The sequence below is a fragment of the Sprattus sprattus genome (genome assembly GCF_963457725.1).
Source record: "Sprattus sprattus genome assembly, chromosome: 4".
Taxonomy (NCBI): domain Eukaryota; kingdom Metazoa; phylum Chordata; class Actinopteri; order Clupeiformes; family Clupeidae; genus Sprattus; species Sprattus sprattus.
In genome coordinates this window covers 26,216,581-26,242,716 of record NC_137923.1, presented here as the reverse complement: position 1 = coordinate 26,242,716, position 26,136 = coordinate 26,216,581, and the positions used below count along the sequence as shown (strand labels likewise).

The 26,136-nt window shown below is 42.7% G+C and overlaps 1 protein-coding gene across 7 annotated transcripts; it reads right to left on the bottom strand.

Annotated features, from left to right (window-relative positions):
• Positions 1–2,700: 2,700 nt before the first annotated feature.
• Positions 2,701–24,218, bottom strand: LOC308363805 (TLE family member 5-like). 7 transcript variants are annotated; one of them, XM_080836669.1, is made up of 7 exons: positions 23,472–24,218; positions 7,680–7,780; positions 5,700–5,763; positions 3,994–4,038; positions 3,736–3,798; positions 3,264–3,356; positions 2,701–2,965 (listed from the first exon to the last, which is right to left on the bottom strand). In XM_080836669.1, the coding sequence occupies exons 1-7, from the start codon at positions 23,496–23,498 to the stop codon at positions 2,738–2,740; spliced, it is 621 nt and encodes a 206-aa protein (XP_080692795.1). In that variant the 5' UTR covers positions 23,499–24,218; the 3' UTR covers positions 2,701–2,737. The 7 variants fall into 7 exon arrangements, with proteins under 7 accessions (XP_080692795.1, XP_080692797.1, XP_080692798.1 ...); XM_080836671.1 differs by having other exon boundaries at positions 2,701–2,962; XM_080836672.1 differs by having other exon boundaries at positions 3,282–3,356.
• Between the last annotated feature and the right edge of the window lie 1,918 nt (positions 24,219–26,136).

Here is a 26,136-nt window from a genome sequence, read left to right as displayed (position 1 = left end):
TCACTGCATGCACTTGTTGCAAGAGGTTTAGAAAAAACATTGGGACGACGCAAATTTAAAAACGTTCAAAAAAGAAGAAAAAAAGGAAGCACCTCGCACCCCGTCAACCAGACAACGACAAACTAAAGTCACAAACTACTGCTGCCTCTTAAACTGGAGACTTTACAACGCTTTATAAACTGTTCAGAGCGACAGACCCTCTCATCCTGGGGACTATGAAGCTTCATAAACTGTGTACAGATCAACTGACCCACTAACACTAGGGCTTGTAAAGCTTTATAAACTGTTTATTGAGTGGAAACCATTCATCCAGAGCCATGTGACTCCATATAAACAGCTATTCCACTCACCCTGGGGCTCATGACGTTTTATAAGCTGTTTACAAAGCAGCTACAGCGTTCATGGCAGGGTTTATGAGGCTTTATAAACTGTTTATAGAGCGGTATACCCATTCACAATGGGGCTTGTGGTGATTTATAAATCATTTACAGAGCAGCAAATCCATTAATGTATCACCCTTTATAGTATGTTTACAGGGCAGCTATTCATTTCGTGCTGGTTCTTATGACGCATTATAAGCTCTTAATGAAGCCACCAAGCCTGCATAGGGTTTTACGTGCTTGGATATCAAGTGCACTGAAAGAGAAAACTGGGGAAAAAGTTACACAAAACACTGAATTAGGACCAAAGAGTCCCTCACTACACTCACATACACACACACACACACACTCCCAGTGTGCTTACCAAAACAGACTTAGGTCAGGGGAGGGAGAACTTTAATAGAACTTTTAGAACGCATTAGCTTTCTAATCTGAACATTTCCCACTGCAAGTCCGCATGCAGGTGTCGATTTGAATCAATCACGGCACCCCTTGAGATCACAGACTGTCCCATCTTCAGTGAGAAGACAGAAGCAAGTCACATCAGCTAGTCAGACCGGGAGAACCTGCATCACGTAGGCCACCAGCGGGGCCCGTTTTCAGTTTTTGGGACCACTGCTCTAGGGTACGTATGTGTCTGTGTGGGTGGTAGGGGGGTAGATAGTACAGTGATTACGTATCAAGCAGTCTGATTGGGAATCTAACCCCCCCCACATTTAGGTAGTACCAGAAAAACTCCTCCCACAGACACAAAAGAAGCAGAGGCCATGAAGATTGATCAGGTAGTAAAGCCTGACCAGAAGATTGATCAGGTAGTAGAGCCTGACCAGCTGAAGATTGATCAGGTAGTATAGCCTGACCAGCTTTCACATCAATCTGGCCTTTAATGCCCCCTGGTGGCCAGAGCGTGGGCAAGGACCAGGGAGTGCCATAGGCAAGGGGCGCACTAGGTCATGTGACTAGCTTAAAAGGGAGGCAACATGCAGACAAGCCAATGAAAGGCTGCATAAATTTCAAGTCATCCAATCAGAAGGAGCCAAGCTGAGGACTATGGCACCAAAGACATCCATACATCACAAATGTGGGTGAACGTGCACCCGCACACGCGCACACACACACCCGCTCACTGTTGCAGAGATGTGGTTAAAGAGAAACAAAGATGAAAAAAAGAAGATGGAGACAGACAAAGGTGCCATATGTATATACAAAAAAAAAAATCAAGTATTTTTTTTCAATTTTTGAAAACACAAGAATAAGTTCCTCCTAAGGATTCTCCTTTAGCGTGAGCTTGGCATGTTTCTGATAGCTTACACAAGCTCAGACAGCAGACTATGTGGGCTACTCCTATCTGAGCAGGGAGGCAGGCTTTGCTTAAAGTGTTTCTGCCTGTCTTTAGAGGGCCTTGAAAAACAGACAGTCCCAACTGTGATAGTGTTTCATTTACCACCTCCGATGACACACACACACACACACACACACACAAATATGTGGAGGCAGGCACACATATGGCCATCTTAAGTCTCACACACACACTAAGTGCCTCATGAGTGAGAACACAAACCAGACCCTCCTCTAACAGTCAACTCTCTTTTTCCATGTATAGAACACACACCAGAGCATGGGAGAGTGTGAGGAGGCCTAAACCTTCTGGCTCTGCCAAGGGTCCCCACACACACACACACACACACACACACACACACACACACACACACACACACACACACACACACACACACACACACACACACACACACACACACACACTTTTACATTCAGACATATGCTGAAAATCTTGGGAGGGGTTTCAGAGTCTGGAGGAACTCAAAGGAGGACATTCTAGACAGAATTGGGGCAAAGGAAGTGTGTGTGTCTGTGTGTGTGTGTGTGTGTGTGTGTGTGTGTGTCTATAGAAGCGGAAAGAAATGTGATGAGATGAGAGCGACTCACAACACACACAGAGGAGGAGGAGAGGAGATGAAATTGCAAATAAAATACGAGTTTTGATTTTTTTTATAATATACAAAAATGACAATGTTTATATATATATATATATATATATATATATATATATATATATATATATATATATATATATATATAAAAACCACATACACACATTTACGAACAGCCACCCACACACCACTAGGAAAGTAAAAAAAAAAAAATAATGAAGCATCTCACACACACAGCTCAACAAAGTGGGGGAAAGCAAAAAGAACAAGAGCAAAGACCTCTCCTCCCTTCCCCATTTCCCCATCCCTCTCTCCCCCACCCTCCCTAAATACCCCCCCCCCCCCCCCCCACACACACACACACTCATTCCCCCCTCCTCATCCTTCTCCCGCTGGTGCTGGCATCTAGTCGGACTTGTCTCCGTCCTCGTCGCGGTGGTTGTCAGGCTGTTCGCGGGCAGCCTTCTCTTCCTTGGCCAGGTGGGCCTGGGAGGCCAGGATGCTGGAGAGGGAGAAGAGGCCGCCGCTGGTGGAGACGCTGGGCAGGCTGGGGGGCGTGAGGCCCAGGGGCAGCGGGGTCATGGGCAAGGCCAGACCCTGCAGCTGGGATAGCTGGTGGGCCTGGAGCTGCTGCTGCATCCACACACATATACACAGACGCACCCACACAGATGTACAAACAAAAACACACACACACACACACACACACACACACACACACACACACACAGATAGGCAAGAACATACATAGGCCCGTTAGAGGAACATACATTGTTGAGATACTCACACAAATAAGCAAAAAAAAAAGCAACACACACTAAAATCTATGAGAAAACTGAAAAGGAAAAGAAAAGTGTGGTGTCATGTCCTAAAGCTTAATCTATAAAGCACACAGATGCTTGCAGACAGACAAACCCACACACAGACTCACACTCTGTTGGCTGCCTACCCGGATGATGGAGTTCATCTCAGGCGGGGTCACCTGCTTAGCCCTCTCGATGGCACCCAACACCTGCTGCTGATGCTGCAGGACAATGGGATACATCACCGTTACAAAGAGACCACCACAAAATCACTAACCAACCATTACAATGCTGCTATACAACCACCTCAATGTTACTAGGCCGTCAACACTATGATACTGTGTAATCACCACATTGTTATTAAGCAATTACAGCAACATGACTAAGCAACCTTGGTGTTCGGTACTCCATCATAACAACAGGTTGTGTGAGTGTTGATGAAAAGTTATTGTGTGACTTGTCATGGCAACCCAATGCAACATTCCCTAGCCACAGTCACATCACAAGGTCCTGAAAGCACCAGTGAACCAGGCAACAACATCTCACTAAAACGGCGTGTGCTGGACAGTGTTGGTGTGTGTGTGTATGTGTTGTTCTTACCTCTTGTGACAGGTAGGGCAGCACCTGAGCACAGATGCCATTTAGCCTCTTCACTATCTCAGCCTGTAGAGACAACACCACATCATAAATAAACAAATAAACAAACAAACAAGCAAGCAAGCAACCAAACAAACGCATGTGGCTCTGACCGCAGTCAGCACGGTGTCAGTCAGGATCAACAGCAGACACGGCAAAGACTACAGGAAGTGCTCAGTTTGGGTGAAGACAGTCAACAGGTCTGAGGCTAAGGCTCCTTACCTGTTTGTGCATCTCAATGTTGAGCCCGTAGGACATCTCATAGTACTGGAGAGTGGAGAAGGAGAGAGAAAAAAGAGAGAGAGTGTTCATAAATCATTGAGAGATATTTTTTTGCCAGTCCAGCTACTAAGATTGAGAAACACACACCCCCACACACACACCCCCACACACGACCAGCTCCAGCAGAGGATATCAGGGTGGAGGCAGAGGCAAGTCATCACAGGTAAAGAGAAAAATCACAGACAAGAAAGAAGAAAAGGAAAAAGAAAAAAGCGTGAAGGGTTCATTGGAGGGCAGAGCCCAGTGGAGAGAGAGGGGGGCATGGAGAGAGAGAGACAGTAGTAGAGAGATAAGAAAGAGGAAGGGAGAGAGAGAGGGGGGTAGGGCAGAGACCGAGAGAGAGGAGGGGGGAGACATGGAGAGAGGGGGGCAGAGACACAGAGAGAGGGGGTAGGGCAGAGACACAGAGAGAGCAGGGGGGGAGGGCCATGGGGAGAGAGTAGTAGAGAGAGACGTGAAATAGGAAATGAGAGAGAGGAGGGGATAATAGAGGACGAAATTGAGGGGGAGGGGGGCATGTTTGACAGCATCTACACATTATGCCATCTAGGACACACGTACTAACTTTCTCTCAAAACACTCACCCACATATCCTAACCCGCACTCTCAGACACACAGGCCAACACACACACACACACAACTACTAATCCCACACAAAAAAAAAGCACCCCTCTACACAAACACTCCTCCACCATGGTCCCTCTCACTCAGATACACATACACTCCCTTTCTCCTACATAAACACCACAAATGTCAGACTCCTTCTCTCTCTTCGTCTCCAGTTCACCCTGACACAGGCTGCATATTCTTCACAAGCTCTTTCTTTACACGCTCATGTCAGCCATGCACAGTACACACACATGGTAAAAGGACCAGAAGGCCTCTACACACTCTATTCTCTCTCTCTCTCTCACACACACACACACACACACACACACACACACACACACACACACACACACACACACACACACACACACACACACACACACACACACACACACACACACACACACACACACACACACACACACACACACACACACACACAATAAATTACTCTGCGTCTTCCCCTGTCCTCATCCTGCTGTCTGCTCTATAGCTGCTGATATATATTTCTAACAGAAAGTGTGTGTGTGTGCTCAAAACAGCAAAAAGCTGTCAGATTCTCCAGCCATTTCCAGACAAGAGAGGAATCTATACTCTTTCTGCTCCAATTGGATTCCTGGGTTACATTTGGACAGTGCCAGATGTGGGTTACAAGAAACATTATTTTATCTTACCTTATTATTATTATAATAATAATAATAATAATATAATAATAATAATAATAATAATCTTAATCCTCATGCCTTTATCATGTTAAATGACAGCTAAATGGCGACACACCACACTGTGTGATCACTGTTTTTATACATATCACTCATGAGGTGCATGTCACAGTGTTCATTAAGTCAGCATGAGCCTGGCAAGATAAATACAGAAACACTAAACTGTGTTTAGGATCAGGTCTAGGGTATCGCCTACAGTAGTGTTTTAGACAAGGCAGTGGAGGGTCATAAGGGAGAGCCTAAATATAAAGCAAGAATATGATCAACCACGCAAAGACACATGGTAGAACACCAAACGCGCATGTGTTCACGTACCATGATGTAGTGTCGTTGCATTTCCGACTTCTCACTGGCCAGCTTATCGCACTCCAGCTTCAAACTGTGGTAAAACAAAAACACACACACACACACACACACACTATTGTCAGTGATGACTTCCAACTTTTTTTCCAATTAATGTTTTCCACATACACAGTCAACATATTTTATACCCATTAACACCTCAAAGTAATAATATACCATCAATCAAAAAAACATACTGTATACTGCTATGGAAGATGTACTGTACGTTGGCTCAAAACGCACCTTTTTGCATTGGCCTTCCCTGTGTTCTAATTGTCTCACCCTGTTATGTCTGCAATTAAGTGTTGTCTGTTGATTTATTCCATTTTATTTTATTTTATTTTGTTTATTCCATTTTATCTTGTCTTATTTTATTATTCTTTCAATATCTAATGCACTATGTACAGCACTTTGGTCAGTGCAAGCTGCGTTTAAATGTGCTCTAAAAATAAACTTTACTTACTTATTTACTTACTTGGCATACAATGAAACATTTGCTGCTGTAAAACTACTCTGCCCAGAAAAGTAGTCAGTAAGAGTATTTCCCAATGAAAATAAGAAATGCCGAGATCGCTGCACTTACACACTCAGAGGCCACAGACATTTTTTACATAACTGAAATAACGTCGATTGATTTTTTTTTTTAAATCACCACCATCATCGCCATCACACAAAGTGACATGGATTTAGTTTGATCCCTGTTCTACTGCCTAGATTAGGCAACAACTTGCATTACAAACAATATTCAAATACCGTGCTGTGTGCACTGCTAGAGAAAACAAAGCAGTGACAAATGGTCAGAATAACCATTATAAAAATATATGCAAGTTGGCTTTCTGGGCTAAAACAAGAAAACCTATAAGACTATATAAGGGTGCAATTGCACAAACCAAACATCCATTTGCAGTCACACAAAAACTCATTCATTACAGCATTTAGAGAGACATAAGTATTTTAAAAATTAAGTCTATGATGTATTTTCTTCAGTTTGTTAAGGTGGATGATGCAGGGAACACGTGTTCACATTTAACCCCTGGACTGGCAAAGATAGATAGACGCAAGTGAATATATAAAGGAAATTCAATGTGGAAAAATGAGTGGGCCTGTGTATGTGTGTGCCTGTGTTAATGTCTGTGCGAATGTGTGTGTGTGCATGCATTTGTGTGTCTGAGATGCTGCGGCCTACACTTTCACTTTGTCATACCCCCTCAGAAAAAGATCCCAGTAATGTTGTGTTGCCATGACAACCAGCCCTTCAGCAGGGCTGGGGAGTGGCTGTTGATTGGCTGTCGGGCAGCGTTGCGATTGGTTGAGCCTGCTGGTGGGCGAGAAAGACTGATGGAGAGCAGGAGACGGCTCCAAGTGTCATTTTGAGTCAGGCTTACATTAATATGTGTGTGAATGTGTATCAACGTCATTCTGCTGTGTGTGTGTGTGTGTGTGTGTGTACCTCAGCAGTATGATTTGTTTGTGTGTGTGTGTGTGTGTGTGTGTGTGTGTGTCTCCGTCCAATATATGCACATGTTCCTTTGTGTAGCCTTGTGTGTTTGCTCCTGCATGTGTTTCCTTGATGTGTGTGTGTGTGTGTACGACTGCTGTCATACTCCATTGTGGGCTGGCCCTCTCCACCCCTTCTCTTAAATGCTCCTCCCTGAGCACACAGAGCAGGTGAGTGTTCATTGTTCCGCCCCTTTGTGGGCCTCATCTCTCCCCTTCAGGGGTTACCATCTATACCTAGATATCAGCTCAATTACTACAAATTTCATTTATTTTGGTTTATTTATTGATTTATGTATTCATTTTCATGCAGTGCTCTTTGGTCTGTCTCCATGTTGTGGTTTGCAGGCCATGCTATTACGTATGTGATTCTTTGCAGTGCCCTGTGGTGACATGTTTTTGCAGAGCACTGTGGGTACCCGGCAAGGATGCGTTTTAGTAGTGCATTGTGGGTACCTGTGGTACTGTGCTTGCAGGAACTGGAACTCGTCCTTGATGCGGTCACAGGAGTCCGAGGTGGTGAACTTGAGCGTCTGGGCGGACTGAGAGGAGGCCTGCTGAGAAGGGTACATAGTTAGCGTAGCTATGTCAGTTATCGGACAGTGTCAAGCATCTGCCATTCTGTAAAGCAACCAAAATGTTAAGTTTAATAATGGATCAACAATCGATATGCTCAGTTTAATAATGGACTAACATGACAACGCGATCGTTTGCCGATAACACACGCCGGTGCGATAATTGACACCATTACGATAGACTATACACTCATACACACATATAAATGCAGTCCATTTCTACACACACAGAGGAGTTAGACCTCAAATTCAAAAACACATGCACACACAGTTAATCCCTACATACAAACAAACAAACAAACAAACACACACACACAGTCAGTCATTTCATGCAGAGCAACAAACACATTTAAGTAACTGTGCCAAATGGAGTCATTTATGAGATCACATTGCTGCGTTTCCTGATTAAATCCCCTAACAAATGTATTTCTCACACTAAAGAACCTACACACACACACACACCTCTCCCTGAATAATAAGCCATTACCTCCGGCAATCATACCAAAATTCTAGGCCATTGCTTCATAAATCGACTGATGTATGAGCACCAGAACAGACACACTTCGGCCTGAGAGCTGGCGGTTGTGTTGATGCCCCCATGGTGTGGCATTAAAATCACCCTAAGGAGAGGCGCCCTGCGACATACCTGTTTATTAAATAACGAGGAAGCTACACAGGGCCTTAAGACTGCCTCAGACTGTTAGCATCTGTTGTTCGTGAAAGGATGACGACCCACACCTAGACAACTTACATACATACACATATAAGCACACCTTGCCTATAAAGTCCCGTCATTAATGACCTGCCAAGGAGGGATTAGTGCCCTCATTACCCTCATTTAAATATACACAGTACACACACACATAAACTCATGGGCACCGTCACATCCAGTCCTCAGGGAGCTGGCTGGCACAGTCACAGATTGGGAGAGAAAATAGATTAAGAACTGGGAGATGGAATTTAGAGGATGCTTTATGTGTGTGTGCGTGTGTGTATGTGTTACAGAACCTACGTCTTATCGTCGGTTAATCCTGTACAACAGTAGAAATGTGTGTGTGTGTGTGTTTCTCTCTGTGTGTGAGGGCAGCTAAATCAGGTACCCCCTACTGATCTGTTTGTTCTGACTGACTGCATCCCTCTTGGGTGTCTTGCTCGCAGACACTTTTTTTTTCTCTCTCTCTCTCTCACTCACACACACACACACACACACACACAGACCTGCCAAAGCATTTGCACACTCACAAGACTGCTGAGCCCCCTAAACATTCAAATGGCCACACACACACACACACACACACACACACACACACACACACACAACTGCCCAAATAAAAAAATGACACTAAAACACACCAGCATAGATGCCCGCGCCACTCTGCCATTGGTTAAAAACATAAAGGGGGTCCTAATCAGCTGCTCTGTGATTGGCTGTAAAGTGTCTCTTACTCAATCAGATGCGTTTTCATTGGCTAGCATATAAGTGTTGGGGGGAGGGTGGGGCGTTAAGCAGCAGTGTTCACAAGCGTCGTAGGACTTGCAGAGATAAAGCGCTGATATTTCCCCCGCGGGCTCATGGCTTTATTTATTTATTTACTTACTTTATTTATTTCCCTTGTGGTGGTATTGATTTCCTGGAGAGGGGGACTCACTGTATCAACAGTATTGATTTCAAACGGGAGTTGTGTGTTTTCCGAAAGAGCAGTATTGATTTGCAATGGGAGGTCTTTGTGTTGCTCCAGAGGGGGGTGGGGAGCCAGATCTCTTCGTATTGTATTCAGACCTCCCCCTGTCCTCCCTCTAAGTGTGTGTGTGTTTTTTTTTATAAGATGCAAAGCTTTTGATGGATATATATGTATGTATATGTGTACGTGTGTGTATGCTTATACCGAAGGTTTGTGTGCACAAATATGGCATTATATGTGTGTGAGAGCATGCGAGTCACAATGATGTATGACTGTTTTTGTAAGGTCTAATAGGAATACAAGTTTTTCCCCCAATATTTTTAACCCCTTTGTGGGCAGTGTGAAAGTGTGTGTGTTCTTTTAGTGAACTGTGTGTGTGATCAAATCTCCCCCTCCCACCATTAAAAATCAATTAGAGAGGCCGACACGCAGATCAATCCAGGCGGCAACCTTTGACCCCTAACACTCCCCCTGCCCAAACCCCCTCTCGTCAGGGTCTGCCCCCGACACGGCTGCCGCTTTGTGATGGTAATTAAGAGCGTTGCCCTGGGTGACCAAGACATCTGCTGCAACATGCACGCACACACACGCCGCTTCAATTTGTTGAATGGAAACACAAAGCGAATAAGAGCTTGTGTGTGTGTGTGTGTGTGCGTGCGTGCGTATGTGTTAAAGAGAGAGCAAGTGTGTGTGTTTAGGTGTAAGTTAGGTTGTGAATGTGTGTGTGTGTGTGTGTGTGTGTGTGTGTGTGTGTGTGTGTGTGTGTGTGTGTGTGTGTGTGTGTGAGAGAGCAATGTGTTGTGGCTGAGTAGACTATCAAAAACACTGGAGCTTCCATTACCAGAGATGCTGTGTTTGTGTTCACGCACACAATTAGCACTACAGTAAGGCGCTTTCCAGTGAGAGGTTAAACACTTTATTGTTGTGCAATGATGCGTGCACGGCTAGGAGAGTCGACCACAATGTGTGTGTACATCAGAAGATACCACAACAACCATGTAAAGGTTTGTGTGATTGCTGGTGCGTGAGAGGGGGGTAGATACTATGTACATGCACCTAAATATGGGGGTTTGTAAATGGGTGTGTGTGTGCGTGCGTGCATGGGAAAGTGTGTGTCAGAGGGGGCAGCTACTTTGTGTATGGGAGTACATTTAGGGTTTGTAAATAGGTTTGTGTGTGTGAACTTGCATAAAAGCTCTCATATAAGTAAGAGGAAGGTACCCAGTGTGTGTGTGCGTGCGTGTATGTCTGCATGCATGCGTGGTTGTGGATGTGTGGATGTGTGTGTGTGTGTGTGTGTGTGCGCGTGCGTGTGTGCGTCAGTGCGAGATGGACAAAACATTGTGTTATTATGAGTCTGCATAGGCAGGGGGTGTAATTGTGTTTCCTCTTCTGTATGTGTGTTTGTGTCTGAAAATGTCTGTGTGAGAGAGGTTGATGGAAGGAGGTGTTTTTGTGTGTGTGCAAGTACCCATGAATGTGTGACCTGTAAGAGAGTGTGTGTGTTGTGGAGCTACAAGGGAAGGCATGGGTGAGGTTTTTGTATGTGTCAGTGGAGGGAGTGCGAGTGTGTGAGGGTAGCATGTCTGTGTGTGTGATATGGAGAGAGAGTATGTGTGTGTGCATATATGAAGGTGACACTGGGGGCATGTGTGTGTAAATGATGTAGGGTGTGTGTATGTATGTGTGTGTGTGTGTGTGAGGGGGAAGGGTGTGTTTGTTTAGTTGAGTGGGAGAGGAGGTGCCTGGGGATTGACCCTTGCTCAGCTGGGGGCCCTGTGTTAATTCAGCCTTAATAACACTCACCAGTCCTGCCCTACTGTGTGTGTGGGTGTGTGTGTGTGTTCCCGAGACTCTGCAGTCCACAGCGCAAGATTCATCAGTACTCCCGAACAGTGTGTGTGTATGTTTGTACTGCAGAAAGAGAATGACCAATTTCACACACAGCAGGAGAGGTCTGCACTCTCCCTGTCCCTCATGCAGAGGGGGGAGGGGTAGGGAAAAAGTGTGTGTGTGTGTGTGTGAGTGAGTGTGAGAGTGAGAGTGAGTGTGAGTGTGAGTGTGAGTGTGAGAGTGAGAGAGAGAGAGAGGAGACCGAACAACAAAGAATAACTGCAGTGATAGAAAGAAGGAACACGTTTACCATTTTTTCCGCTAGCACTGCATGGCCAGTGTTCAATGTTTGATTTGTGGGAGGACACTACCACATGTAGCACAACACAAATCACTTCCTACCCTATGGTCTTTTTCAGGTCTCTGTATGTGTACTTGCATATTATCGGAAGTATGTGGGTGTGTAAAGAGGTGTCATCATGCATTAACTTTTTGCTAATTTTATTTTGTCAACTTCACTTAAATGTATTTAACAAGAGTTGAAAAGTAATGCACTGGCATCATACAAAATGGCCTGTCATTCATTCGCAACAACTCTGCTAACCTCACATTAAAAGCTTACTACCTGAAAGAACCATAGATGATGAGTTAATGTGGTTACTGATTGGTTTAAACAAGCATCTCTTGATCTCTTGTGCAATGACAAACCTCCCCCCAAACAAAAAAAAAAAAAACAAAAAAAAAAAAACACAGCATTGCCAAGCCGCATAACATTGCTTAATCCCAATCTTTTCTCTGCAGGGCCCAGTGTTGGGGTTGTTCCTGTGGCCGAGCTTAGCTCAATACCTTCCAGCACTAAGGGCACTAGTCAGGGTGGTTCTTTGTTCGTGGAACAGGCAGCATTTAGAATGACAAGCAGGGGAAAAGCACATGGTGACAGCAAGGTGGAGGGGACAAAAAGCACGGCAGAGCTCATGTTGGGGTTGATTCCCTCTCCATCGTAGAGCTCTTCCCTTTGTGTAGGACTATTCATATTGTCAGTGCCTGATAATAACCCTATGTGGGGGGCTTGGGAGAAGGGAAATGTACATCAGGCATTTAAGCCTACTTTCCAAACCTGGATTTACTCGTGTCTGAGGGAGGTCGGCACATCAGAAAAGAGCTCAAGGGGTCTGCGACCACATGTTTGCCTGTTCTCATTACCATCTTTTATATTCTTGTTTTGTTCCGTTTGCTTTACTCACCACAGTGTGTGGCCTCTTGTGGCAGTGGGGGGTAATGAGGCATTATGATGATGAGGGGATTATATTGGCTTCACATTGATCACGGTTGTGACCGTACTGAAGCATTATGATAAGGGGATTTTATTGGCATTACATCGATCATGCTTCATTATGTTTGCGGTGTTAAGGCCCATGATAGTGGCGGTAGGTATGGGAAGATGAGAAGTGCTATGATGTTTTTGGGAGGGTTCATTAATTAGGATGTGGAGCATAAACTGGGGTTGTGCTTATGCTGTGGTATGTACACAATTAGGTCAACGCCAGACACTGCACAGATTCATTAGCGAATGCAGAGACGATCATTACTATTATTATTGTTGTTATTCTGAACATGACTTGTAACATTAGGACTTCCACAGTAGCCTAGTTTATACTTAGTCTAGTTTATACATAGAAGAATAAGCTGCAAAGTAGAATTAGCTGCAAAGTAGAATTTGATGATTTGTGACTTTAGATTCTGGCCAGTTGTAGACTTGTTTTGCAGAAAAAGATGTGATTCTTCCTTTTAAGATACACCATGATCATCAAGTGAAGATGGTTGCTGGTGGTGGTTACTTCCATCGATTGTGACTGAACACAGATATGGTGCCGACGCATAATATGGAAAGGACAATACCGTGCCTGATATTTGGCAGTTAAGAATAAACCTATAATATATGGATGTTTATTGCAGAGAACTCCATGTTAATAATTATGGAACTAATGTTTAGGAGTACGGTTTTGATGACAATAGCGTTAGATTAAAGTGGTTCTCATATACAGTACTGTGCAAAAGTTTTAGGCAGGTGTGAAAAAATGCTGTAAACTAAGAATGCTTTCAAAAATGGAAGTGTTAACAGTTTATTTTCATCAATTCTTCATAAATTAACAAAATGCAGTGAAGGAACAGAAGAAAATTCCAGATACACTTGCGCAGTTTTTGAAGGAACACGGCTGGTAAATTGTTCCAAACATCTTAGAGAACTAACCACAGATCTTCTGTGGATGTAGGCTTCCTAAAATTCTTCTGTCTCTTCATGTAAACCCAGACAGACTCGATGATGTAGAGATTAGGGGTCTGTGGGGGTCATACCATCACTTGCAGGACTTTCTGTTCTTCTTTAAGCTGAAGATAGTTGTTAATGACATTGGCTGTATGTTTGGGGTTATGTTCCTGCTGCAGAATACATTTGGTGCCAATCATACGCCTCCCTGATGGTATTGCATGATGGATTAGTATCTGCCTGTATTTCTCAGCATTGAGGACACCATTCATCCTGACCAAATCTCCAACTCCACTTGCAGAAATGCAGCCCCAAACTGGAAAGGAACCTCTACCATGCTTCACTGTTGCCTGCAGACTCTCATTATTGTACCTCTCTCCAGCCTCCAGCGAACAAACTGCCTTCTTCTACAGCCAAATATTTCTAATTTTGACTCATCAGTCCAGAGCACCTTCTGCCATGTTTCTGCACCCTAGTTTCTATGTTTACGTGCTTAGTTCAGTCACTTGGCCTTGTTTCCTTGTCGGGGTAGAGCTTTTTGGCTGCAACTCTTCCATGAAGACCACTTCTGGCCAGACTTCCCCGGACAGTAAATGTCTGTACCTGGGTACCACTGGTTTCTGCCAGTTCTGAGCTGATGCCACTGCTTGAAATATTCCGATTTCGAAGGTAAATAAGCTTGATGTGTTTTTCATCAGCTGCATTAAGTTTCCTTGGCTGAACACTGCGTCTACAATCCTCAACGTCTTCTTCAAAAGAGCTGGAACTGCACATTTTGAAACCCCTGTCTGCTTTGAAATCTTTGTCTGGGAGAGACCCTGCTGATGCAGTATAACTACGTTGTGTCTTGTTGCTGTGCTCAGTCTTACCATGTAAATGGATAAAAAATAAACATTTATTGTTTAAATTTTTCAAAGCATTCTTAGTTCATAGCATTTTTTCACACCTGCCTAAAACTTTTGCACAGTACTGTACTTTCAACTCATATGAAATTTAATAAAGAAATGGTACAAAATAACCGTAATGTGTAGCTATTTCATTCCGTTTGTTAACCCCGAAGTTAAAAACATGTAATCTACTTCGGCAGCGGAGCATTTTACTCCCCTGCAATCTCTACGTTCAGAGACAGACAGCAGGAAAGGTTAACAAACGTAATGAAATAGCTACACATTACACACGCTATGCTTTAATAAAACTCACGTTTTATGAGACACCAACAGAGGCACAACAGACAAGTCTTACCATTGAAGATCTTTTTATACGCCGACGTTCATTCTGAAACTATCTACATCCAACCAGCAAGGTTTATCCATGTTGTTGTGGAGAACGAGAGTTGCATCAATCATATTTCATTAAAACTTAACACTTCTTACATTGGACATATCCACCAGCCTAATTAGATTCTGCATTGTCTACTAAGCAGAAATATCTCCATACAGTAGATTTCCCTTCGTTTAGTATCATTTTAAACTTTCCAGATGACTTGTTTTGCCCCCGCTCGTCAAGTGAAACGTGTCCAAAAACAGTGCTCCTTCTTCTGGATAGCCAGAGCTAGCATAACTACCATTCAAATCCAATGGTAATGCTACCTAGCTAGGTATGCTAACTGTCGGTATCCATCGTTAACTCGTTAATCGTAGCCATCATGTCACTGGCTTTAATTTGAGAATGGCATGTTAGTAGTACATTTATTATCAGTACAGTTGATTCATTACTGCTGATGTGTTACTTATATGTTACTTATTAGCAGCTAGCTACCTAGCCACTATGTGTTCCAATGTGTTTTCAGTTAGTGTTAGCGGCAAGCTAGCTGTAATAGTTGAGTTGAGCTTCAGTTAAGACGCTGCGTACCGTACTTCTAGGCAACAACAACATGCAACTACGTTGTGACTTTGTTTTCAAATTAAGAGTAAACATTTGTTATATGAATATAAATCTCATGTGAGGGGGGGTTATGGCATATGCTTAATAAGAATATATGAAATACAGAATTTAAACTAATAATAAAAAAATTATAGGCCTATAAAAAAAAAAAAGAAAAAGTATATCACGGTTTAAATGGTATCGCAAAATCTCTCCTGGTAGACACATTCATACCGTCACACGGTATATACCGTCATACCGCCCAGCCCTAATTCACGCCCCCTTCATTAACACACAAATGGTCAACAAGACCCTCCCAGTCTTCTGACATTCACACCTTTCCATATATATGTGCACCCCATGCCCATCATGCCCCCAATTTAGAAGTCTGGATTGCCTGAATCCAGAAACATTTTTGGATCCGGTACCTTTTTAAAAAAAATCGTGTCCACACGGAGCCATCAAGAAAAATCTGGGTCCAGAAGGAAACGCTGTAGCTGAGTGGTTGAACTGGCTGTTAAGCGTTCATGGAGCATGCGCATAAAGTGACAGAAGACAAAGGTCGAGATCCAACTAGCAAGCTTCCGATTGCTGAATGACTTCTCTACCTCCTGAAATCACTGTTACCAAAGCACTCAAACAGGACTAGTAAGAATCGCGCACTTCGCATTAACCCCCGTTTGTGTTATGTTACTGTTTTTAAACTTCCGTCTATAATAAAATCCTTTCACGTCAGATTCGCTTTCTTAACCAGATTCTTAAAGTACCACTATGGAGTTTCTGGAGCCCCCAGGTAGGGGGCTTATTTCTGCTGGACTATTCAGTAACTTATTTGCCGTCTTGCTTTGTCTTGTGTTGCACTTATATTTGACTGATGCTAGCAAGCTTGTTATAATTCGTCAGGTTTGTGTGGACGCAACATTTCTTTCCGGATTCAGGCAATTCAGACTCCGCGTGGACAGGCCCTTACACCTTGAGCCAGACCACAGACACACCTATTATGCTAAGTCGTGTATTCTACCTTACTCTAACTAAAATGTAACTTGTATGCTGAGTGTGTTGTGTTGAAGAAAGAACATCGTAGAGACACCAACCGCTACGTGTGGTGATAACGGCACAAGGAGCTTTGAGGAGACATTGAAGCCTTTGAAGACAAGGCCACCAAAGAGAAACTACAGTATGGACCATATCTCCTAATCTCTTCTTCTCTCTCTGTCCATCGTAGCGTGTTGTGTGTGCTCAATGTCTGTTGCCGAGAATAAAATGACACCCTACCTATCAGACTGGCATTCTACCGAGTTCTTTGCTAAATTCATGCAACCATAACAAACACCAGAGCTAAAAATAGAGGACTGTTATATTCAGTGGTTTTCACAGGATATTTGTCGGAATACGCCGATATTCCGTTTAGCATTTCCACTCAGACCCAACAATATCTTTCAATAGTTACAGTGATGAGCAAGCCGAATGAAGAGAGGAGATGGGAATGACTGACTTCAGCCTATCTTTGATGTCTGGCTGATTGAAGACAACCACACACATGATTAATGGTATGGAATGTGTACTTAACTGCAAGAGGCAGTGGTGACGCTCATGAGATTAATTTCCCCCTGCATTCACACACAACGTCCACACAATGGAAAATGTCTTGAAATGTGCTCTCCACATGCTAATGACATGAGGACGCTAAACGCCAACTTGGGAACACCAACTTGCGAAGACATTCTCACATGCTACGGTAGTTTTCTGATTTGGGTCACCATAGAGACTGACAATAGCGGATGGCAATAAAGTCATGTGCAGACGTGAAATATCATGCATATGCAAACGTCATCTTCAGGGCAAATGCAACAAAATAAGAGCAGCAAAAAGATTTTTCTGCCTTTGAAATGTTTCAGCATACCCACATAAAGGTTTATGAGATGAGTATCGTTCTACACCAGTGGTGTCAAATCAGTTAAGAGGTCTTATGGAGATAATCATTCATACTGATGATTGATATAATAATATACAGTCCATGTTAAGGGACACTAAACTTATGACAAACCATTGGGCCCATCTTCCGCACACAAACCCCATCCCATCGGGCAAGCCACGTTCACATCTCTGCAACCTTATCTGTCGACACTACTAAGATCTGTACTGCAAAGTACCATTTCCACAGAGCCTGTATACTTCCTGCAAGCACCCAATGTGCTTACCAACTAGGGCTGTCAAAATTGCTCAAAAATGACATTCGAATGTTCGTTTGGAAAAAAAATCACAAATTCGAACTATTCGAATATCTGGTTGCCTATTTTACGCAGTTGCCGTCAATACGTCAATAATGCGACAACACCATGGTTCAAATTAGTGGGATATATATATATCCTATAAACAGCCCAGTAACGTGTAGGCCTAATCATGAAAAGCCACAACTTTGTATCGCTTGCATTTCACCACCACACCTGCAAGCACGCAAACTATCTGAAGAAGACACCCGCTTCTGAATGTTACAAAGTATGCTACTGGTAACCTTCCTTGCTTTGCTTACCATTTATCGAGTAGGCCTATTAAAATCTATAAAGAAAAAAATGCATGTCGCCTACGTCTTCCACCATGCCAGCGAAAGGGCCAGCACAACTACGCACTGTTCGGATTCATGAAAAAAAAGCTGTCTCGGACTTTGCCGAGAACATTGCGTTACAGCAGCTTTCACCAACCAGACTACTAGCTCCCCTGAGCTTTACTTTGGATGCTTATTGAATGGCATAGCCTGTGTAACTCCAGCTCAGAACAGTTGTGAATAAGAAAGAATAAATGTCCCTCGTTTTAAAGTAAGGACATCGCGAACAGACAGAGGCTCATTCACAAAGCAGATAGAGGCGCTTGTACCGCGGGAGTGTTTTTTCACATTCAAATATTAATTTTCACATTCGAATTCGCGTTTTTGGATACTATTCAAACTCGAATTCGAACTTCAAATATTCGTTGACAGCCCTATTACCAACCAATGTGTCACATTCATTTGTTCACACAGAAGGACGCACACACACACACACACACACACTTCATCAGGTAGGGGGTACAGTGTCTTTCTCAAGGACACAACACGAGAGCAAGAGGAACCGTACTGTAACTAGAAAGCCACCGGTAGCTGGTCAAGTATAGAACCACACAAATAGCTGACATGCAGAACATACCTTTAACTCTAAACCCAAAATGTTACGGCCATCGCATGTGTGCAAATGCAATCTCAATAGGCAGATCAGGTGGAAATACTCATAACTAACATCACCATTCCCATTTGCAGTAAACCCCTGAATGATTATTATAATGGTGGTCATTGTGGTGGCTCTCTATAATAACTGTGTGTTAAGTGTGTGGGGAGGGGGTTCAGTGAGGGAGGGAATGGGGTCACGGCCAAGCAGGCTTAGGGTGCTGCCTCTCAACACTGGGGCTGTTAATCCCTGGAGTTAATCTGCTGCACAGCCTCTAAGGAATCCAACAAGCAGCATAAGGATGTGCAATTGGATTACAACAGCAGCTTCGTAGGGGGAAAGGGAGGGAGGCATGGAGAGAGGGAGAGGGAGAGAGAAAAAGAGGAGACAACAAGCAAGCAATTTGGGGGTGGAAAGAGAGAACAAAAATTAGCGAGTTGCAGGGGGAGTCTCTCACACACACACACACACCATGTGCTTGTTAGACAGACTCGCTGTGTGTGGCATTAACAGCCCTAAGAGATAACATCATTTAAAAAGAGAACAGGGGTGGGCGGTATTTGTTACATCATGCCACCCCATGAATTTTGCAATGTCGTCAATAATATATTTTAATTAGTGCTGTCAAACGATTAAAATATTTAATCGCGATTAATCGCATTTTTGTCATAGTTAACTCAAAATGAATCGCGATTAATCCCACATTTTTATCTATTCGAAATGTCCCTTCAATTATTTTTTTCCATCATTTTTATTTTAATGCTCTTATCATAGAAAAGTGGATTGGCTTGCTTTATGCAATGTTTTATTTTATTGAAAAACAACATTGCCAAACAGGGCGGTACAAAATAAAATTATAAAGTGCACATTTCAGATAAACCTATAGTGCAGTTCAACCATGGCTTAATATTTTCTTTTTTTCAAGTTTGCTGTGTACATAGTCAGGCCTCTTATTTAAAAAACAATGAACAATAACAGTTAGGTTACCAATAAAAGGTAAGCCTACTACTTCTGTGCTTTCAGCCAGCTGCCTGTTGACATTTTCAGACAACAGTGAAGCTCGCTTCTTTTGCACAACACAACTTTTAAAGATCAAATTTCTATTCAGAAGCTTTTTATCATCTATTTCGCCGTATCGCGCTCACCATTCACTCAAACCGTAACGTTAGCCTATTTCACAGTTTGCGAGGCCAAAAAGAATGTTAATCTAAAAAAAAACAAAAAACGTTTTAACGCGTTAACGCGATAAAAAAAATGGCGGCGTTAAAATGGGTTTGCGTTAACAGCGTTAATAACACGTTAAACTGACAGCACTAATTTTAATATTCTTACATTTTTAAGAATATTTTTAAAACCACAACATAAAACTTACAAATTTCAACTGCCAGAGAATTCCAAATCAATTGTTGGTAGTCTGTTTAATCTCTTGCCTACAATTACTCAATGAGAAGGTTAGGTTACCAGCAAGCTGGAAACATTTTTAATAATCTGATTCATTAAGAACAATGGACCTCATTCACAAACACAGTTAAGAAAAAGTTAAAGAAATTTCTTCTTAACTCCACCTACGAAGTTCCCAGGGCAATTCTGACAGTTGTCTATCAGGGATTCATTTTTTTTTGCTAGGAACAGGATTTAAGAATGCGGAAAAGCAGTCGTATTCTGATTGGAGTGTGCCCATGTTCTTAAGGGCTGAATTTGTGAGAAATCGTTGGTGATTGTGTTCACATCAATTCTACAGACATCCTCAGATTTCAATTATAATAAAGACGAGAATATTGGTATCATTAACAATTACCTTTCACATTTATAGTCAAGATTCTACGAGGCATTGTGGTGTCCTAAAATAAATAAAAGCACTTCACTAACGCTGCAAAAGGCATTTAATAAATGAATAAGCACCTAACACAAATCTCATGGATTTGGCCATAGTGGAATAGACCGGACACATCTACATTCTGCAACAGTACCTCCAGCTCTGCACCGAAGTGAAGTTACCGGAACGGTGCTCACTTTCTGCTTTGACATGATTTTGATCAGTCTCAAGTTGTTTTCACGTTGCCTGTGGAGTCAGTGGATTCTGCACATGTCTCTTTGGTTGCATGCCCTTATAAGGAGCTGGCAAGGCGTTCAATTTAAGAATCGGTGCACAGCTAAGAACACTTCGGGGGTTTAAGAACAAATTTTCAGGCGTCCTTGAATCCGCCGGGGATCTTTCTAAGGGTTGGTCTTACGAAGTTCGAAAGAAAATATTTAAGAAGACACTTAAGAAAATGCTCGAGAATGAGGTTCAATGTCTAGTTTTGAAATGGAACAGAAGCCATATATTTTTGGCCACTGGTGGAAGTTTTGGCACTGTTCTGGGTTTGTCGCCGCAAACAATGGAAAGATTGACAAAATGCCTAGCAAACGCCAATACCAAAAACCAACCAACACAGTAGCCTATGTCTTCTCAATTGTCTGCAAGATGTGTGTCCTTAAGTGAATGTTGTGACATGCACCAGGACATTCCTCAAGCCGAAAAATAACATCTCTGCTTTGGAGCTGGCATAAAGCAGCCAGTCGTCCAGGTATCGACAACTCTAAGATTCTCTCTGTGTAAGGGCTCCAAAACACACAACATGGAAAGGATCCCTCCAAAGATACACCTGCATTTACCTCAACAACTATACAGAAACTAAATATATTTTAGCCTTCTCTTATTCAGGTGTCTGACGTAACAACCCATTGAGTGCCTGATTGTCCATGGTGAAGTTTGAAACGGTGAAGTTTGAAACGGTAAACTAGTAACGTTACCATTTTGGATGTCAACAACCAAGTCTTCTTTAGCTACTGCCCACTGGTGGCTGATTGGTCCATACTTTTAAAAAAAGATGAACAAGAATTACATTGTCCTGATGCTCTGGCCGCTCAATTGGATTTCAAAGTGTCTTTTGAAACATAATAAATGTGACAACTAGCCATAAAACGTACATTGATGGATTAATTACTTATACTTTTGGAGAGCATTATGGAGGAGTGTCGACATGACAATATGTCCGTAGACAGATCCCGAAATAAACTGTCTGCTGGCATTTGCACGGGAGGCTTCTCTACAGGCAAAGCTGGAAGAAGTGTAGCTACATAGTTACTGTCGCTTATGTCCTTACTACAGCAACCCATTCAGATAAGTTCTGGACACACAAATACGATCTGATCACTTGCCAATATCATTGTGGACCGTTTGTCTCGAATCGGATTTGCCTACATTCTGAACATAGCCGTAGCAGTTCACAGTGTTCAGTAATGTGGGAAGGAAAGGGCCGCGGTGTATGCAATTGAGATTACCTCAAACAAGGTTAGCAATTTATCGTTTTAGTCCAGATTCTTTGATCTCTCACTTTGCCGCACCTGCTGACCTACCGCTCTAGGCAATTGCCTAGTTTGCATACATGCACTTGCCGGGCCTGCCCCTAAGCATGTTCCCTCTGAGCACCCGCTTTGCCAGGGCCTTTTCTACTCGCACCCAAGCAGCCCTCTTACGAACAGCTGAGCACACTCATGACTCGTCTATTGTGTTAGTATGGGGAATGCATCAATTAGTGGACTCATTAACCTGTGTTACCCTCCCCCACCTCCCTTGGGACAACCTACATGGCCCCCACCTGCTTGCCTACTCCCGGTGCCCGCGCTGTTTGTGTTGTAGCTACCGATGTGCCCTAGCAGAACAGTCTTGATGAAGTCTTCTGTCAACAACATTAATCGCTGTAGTGCCTGGAGACTCGTTAAACACGAGACACCCGTAGCGTGCAGAGCCATCCGTGCGAGGTGCCTATTAAAACGCCTTTGATCCTGGAGACTGTGCCAAAACAGAGGAAAGAATCGCAAATGCACGTCTTCCACGACAGAACTTTGCCCAGGCTTAATATCCACATCAAAAGAGAAATACAGGACATTTAAAACATTTCACTTTAACTTAATTTTGGTATCGGTACAACAATCGGTACAATGAGCGAGATAACGTTAGTGTTTTGTTTCAAACACGTGATTAAAGTTTGGGCCAAATATTACGGGTCGGTAGCGACTACGATTTTGGTGGCTAGAAACATTACAGCTCTCCTTTCATAACACCACAATGCTGAGGAAAATCCCTTGCAACAATCGAATACAAAAACCGCGGCAACATTTCTTGGTCGCACATTTTATTGTCCCAGCCGGTTTCGCAACCGAGGAGTGTAGATAGCGTTCTACGTTTCTTTTAGCAAAACACCCTGAAGGAAAAGTGTAGTGCTGTGATTACATCGAATGATACACTAGGAAGATATATAGCAATGTTGGGCAGACAGAACATCTCAAACGATTCTTCGTAACTAGCTAGCTCATAAAGCAATGTCTTCATGCTACCTAGCTAGCAAACCAAAGGTGGCGATTTTTTTTTTCAAATACAGGCTACGCAATGTAAGCCCTGGTCCATGGCCTTCGAGGCAGCTAGCGAGCTATCAGATATATTTTTAACTGCGATGTACGTCAACGAAGTGAGAAACTCATGCAGCCTTTTACCAAACCTTACTTTTAATTCTAAATTACTCAAAATCACACAGGTCTGTCTGGTAAACAAATAGGTTATTTGTAATTAAGCCGTTTCCCCCAGATTGCACACAACCATCCATCTAATTGACAAAGCAACTAATGCTACATCTGGCTTACATTAGATTTAGGCAGCCCGCAACCTAGCCGACTAGCTAGCTAGAAAAGGCAATTTTGGGAAGAGATGAAATACAGTATAACTCCATTTGGCAGAACAGAATGATTATTGTTTGAAGAGTAACGTTACAATGTTAATTACTTACCGAGTGTCTGGATTGTGGAAACATCATGTCAGTTTCTAGCGGTATGGCTACTCCTTCGCAAAGTAAATCAAATTAGCTTGAGGATGCAGTCCTTTTCTTTTTGTTTAAAAACGGGGAGATTTTGTCAAAATGTCTTTGATCTGTAATGAAGTCCAGTTGACCAATTTAGACGCGAACTGAGTAGCTTTATTCTTTGAAACAACTAATAAACAGAGCCTACACAATGGGAAAAAATATTTGCGCTTTTTGCTCTGGCTATGATTAGTAAGGTTGCTCAGCTAACGTTTGTTGTTAACGACACATATCAAAATGGCTTAGGTTGGCCAAATTATTGGGTTAACCTTAATATTTAAAGCCACTTGCAAGAAATTACACGATCTGTGATTTCAGAGCTCAGTTCTGTGTAAATGGAAAACTGAACAATCACACAGGAAATCGTCCAAGAGCTAGCTCGCTGATGCTAAGTCAGTCATTCGTAGCATCCATTTGGCTGGCTAGCTAGCTTTGTGAACAGTCATCAAGCTAGCAAGCAGTGTGGTGGCTAAGGTTATTTCACTAGCAAGCTGGTTTCAGTCAATTAAAAGGCAGATTTGACCCAAAATATGTCTGTCCAAATTGCAGATCTTCTATTAAGGCCTTCTGGAAATCCTTTGTTGAATCAGTCTCCTGTTCCTGGTGTTCGGTTGCAATCCGCATCTAGTAGTCACATACAAGAGGCTTGTGCTGCTGTAGTGGAACAACCATCTCTTTCCGCTTCTCTAGCTACAAAATGTACGAGCCATAGAGGAACGAGCACCCCATGTGATGTGGGATTGAGGTGGCGCTCGGAAGGCCCATTTTAGATGTCAAATGTATAAAATTACAGTTTGCGGAAGTGTTGCTGTTTAATGTGCCCCCGTTGGAATGTGAGCGGAACTGTTTTTTTTTTCTCTCTCTACAGGGGCCATGAATAGCAGAGGACTTACAGTGTGTGTCCTAAAACAACAAAGCATCTTCAACAATCAAACTTGCAGTACAAAACCGTCATGTCTTTATCGAATATCGCCTAGAGAGTATTGAGTACACATTCATCACAAATATCGCACTGCTCAATACTACAGGTGTCACACACGGAGCCGATCTGATGGTTTTATGCACTTTTTTAAGGGGGTGCCTAGGGTTATTACATTGTTCCCTCACGTAATCTTTTGAAGGCATAGAAATACACTCTTACACAGCCCCTTTATCAATTGGCACAAACGTAAATTAGACTTTGTATAATGGGTGTGTGTGTGTGTGTGTGTGTGTGGGGTGGGGATTAAACTGCAGTTATAATAGGCCAATGCTGTCAACAGATCTACAAACGATGCTGCTTTTAATTTCAATTAAACGGACTGGATTGTGGTGGATATGGTGGTCTGGTGGCACCTCTTTTGCTGGGAAATACGGACCTCTTGAGGACACGGAGAGAAGCACAGCATTCTTTCTGTCCTAATGCTAAAACAGAAAAAGCCTCCACCAATTTCACAGCCAGGCCAGATGAACAAAGATGATCACCCTGCACACTTTTGTGAATTGACACAGCTACACAATTAGATTTGCAGGTGCACCTGAACACCACTTACAGTATTGTGGAAGCTCAGGCCAGATGAGATTACCATGGTTAAACGTGCTAATGTGGCTTGGAACAAGGGTGGGTTGTAACCACAGACTGTGTGTAATGGTTCCGTTAAAACGTGATTCTTTTGCACTAGCAGCAAGTTTCAGAAGAAAAGCCTGAGGGAACAGCCTCATCAGAGATGTGGTCATGTTGAATGCCCCCAGACTGATGGGCTGTCAGTAGCTTCTTCCTGATGCCCTTGGATATCTCCTTTCCTCTCGGCATTGTTAATTTGTGTAGGTACACCTTGTAGTTTGGTTGGTTTCCTCTCTCTTTTAATTTGTGTTGCCCATCCCTTTTCCTAAGGATGTCTCATTTGATTGGTTTGCTAAATTGACTAATTAAGCACCCAAATATGTTTCACCGAATCTGTTAACGACTTTACCAATGCAGCTGGGGGTTCACTTACTTTTGCAAATACACTAATACTATGTTTCATATAGTTTTTTGGCTACTAACACAATTCCCTCTAACAACATGCAATTGATAAACATAAACCTGACATTTCATCTATGGAAAATCGGTGATGAAAAAAATGAAAAATCATGGTAAAACAACAGAAAACTCTTAACTGCTCAAGGGGTTCACATACTTTCAAGCGGCACTGTACAATGTTACTGTCCTGTGCCTTATGCAACAAATCACTACTGTAGGCTGATGACACACTAGTTATTTTATTCAGTGACTATAACAGCATAGTACAGCATTTATTTTCCCTTGGAATTAAACACATACCCTTTGTGTCGTTCAAATCGTGCACTAACTGTGCAAATTAAAGGAGATTGCTGAGTAACTTCTTTACCCAAAGATAACTGTGACATGAATGGAAATTAGCATTAACATTTGATTCACAACAATTGGAAAAAGCCCTTAGTTTGGGAAGATAGCATCAGACGTACACCCTAGACCTTCATTTAACCTTGAACCCTTATCAATTTTCAACTTCAGGGGACCATGGAAGAGGTATACTAAAAGCACTGCTGAAGTACAGTAAATATTACACTTATGTTACAGTTTCATTTAAAG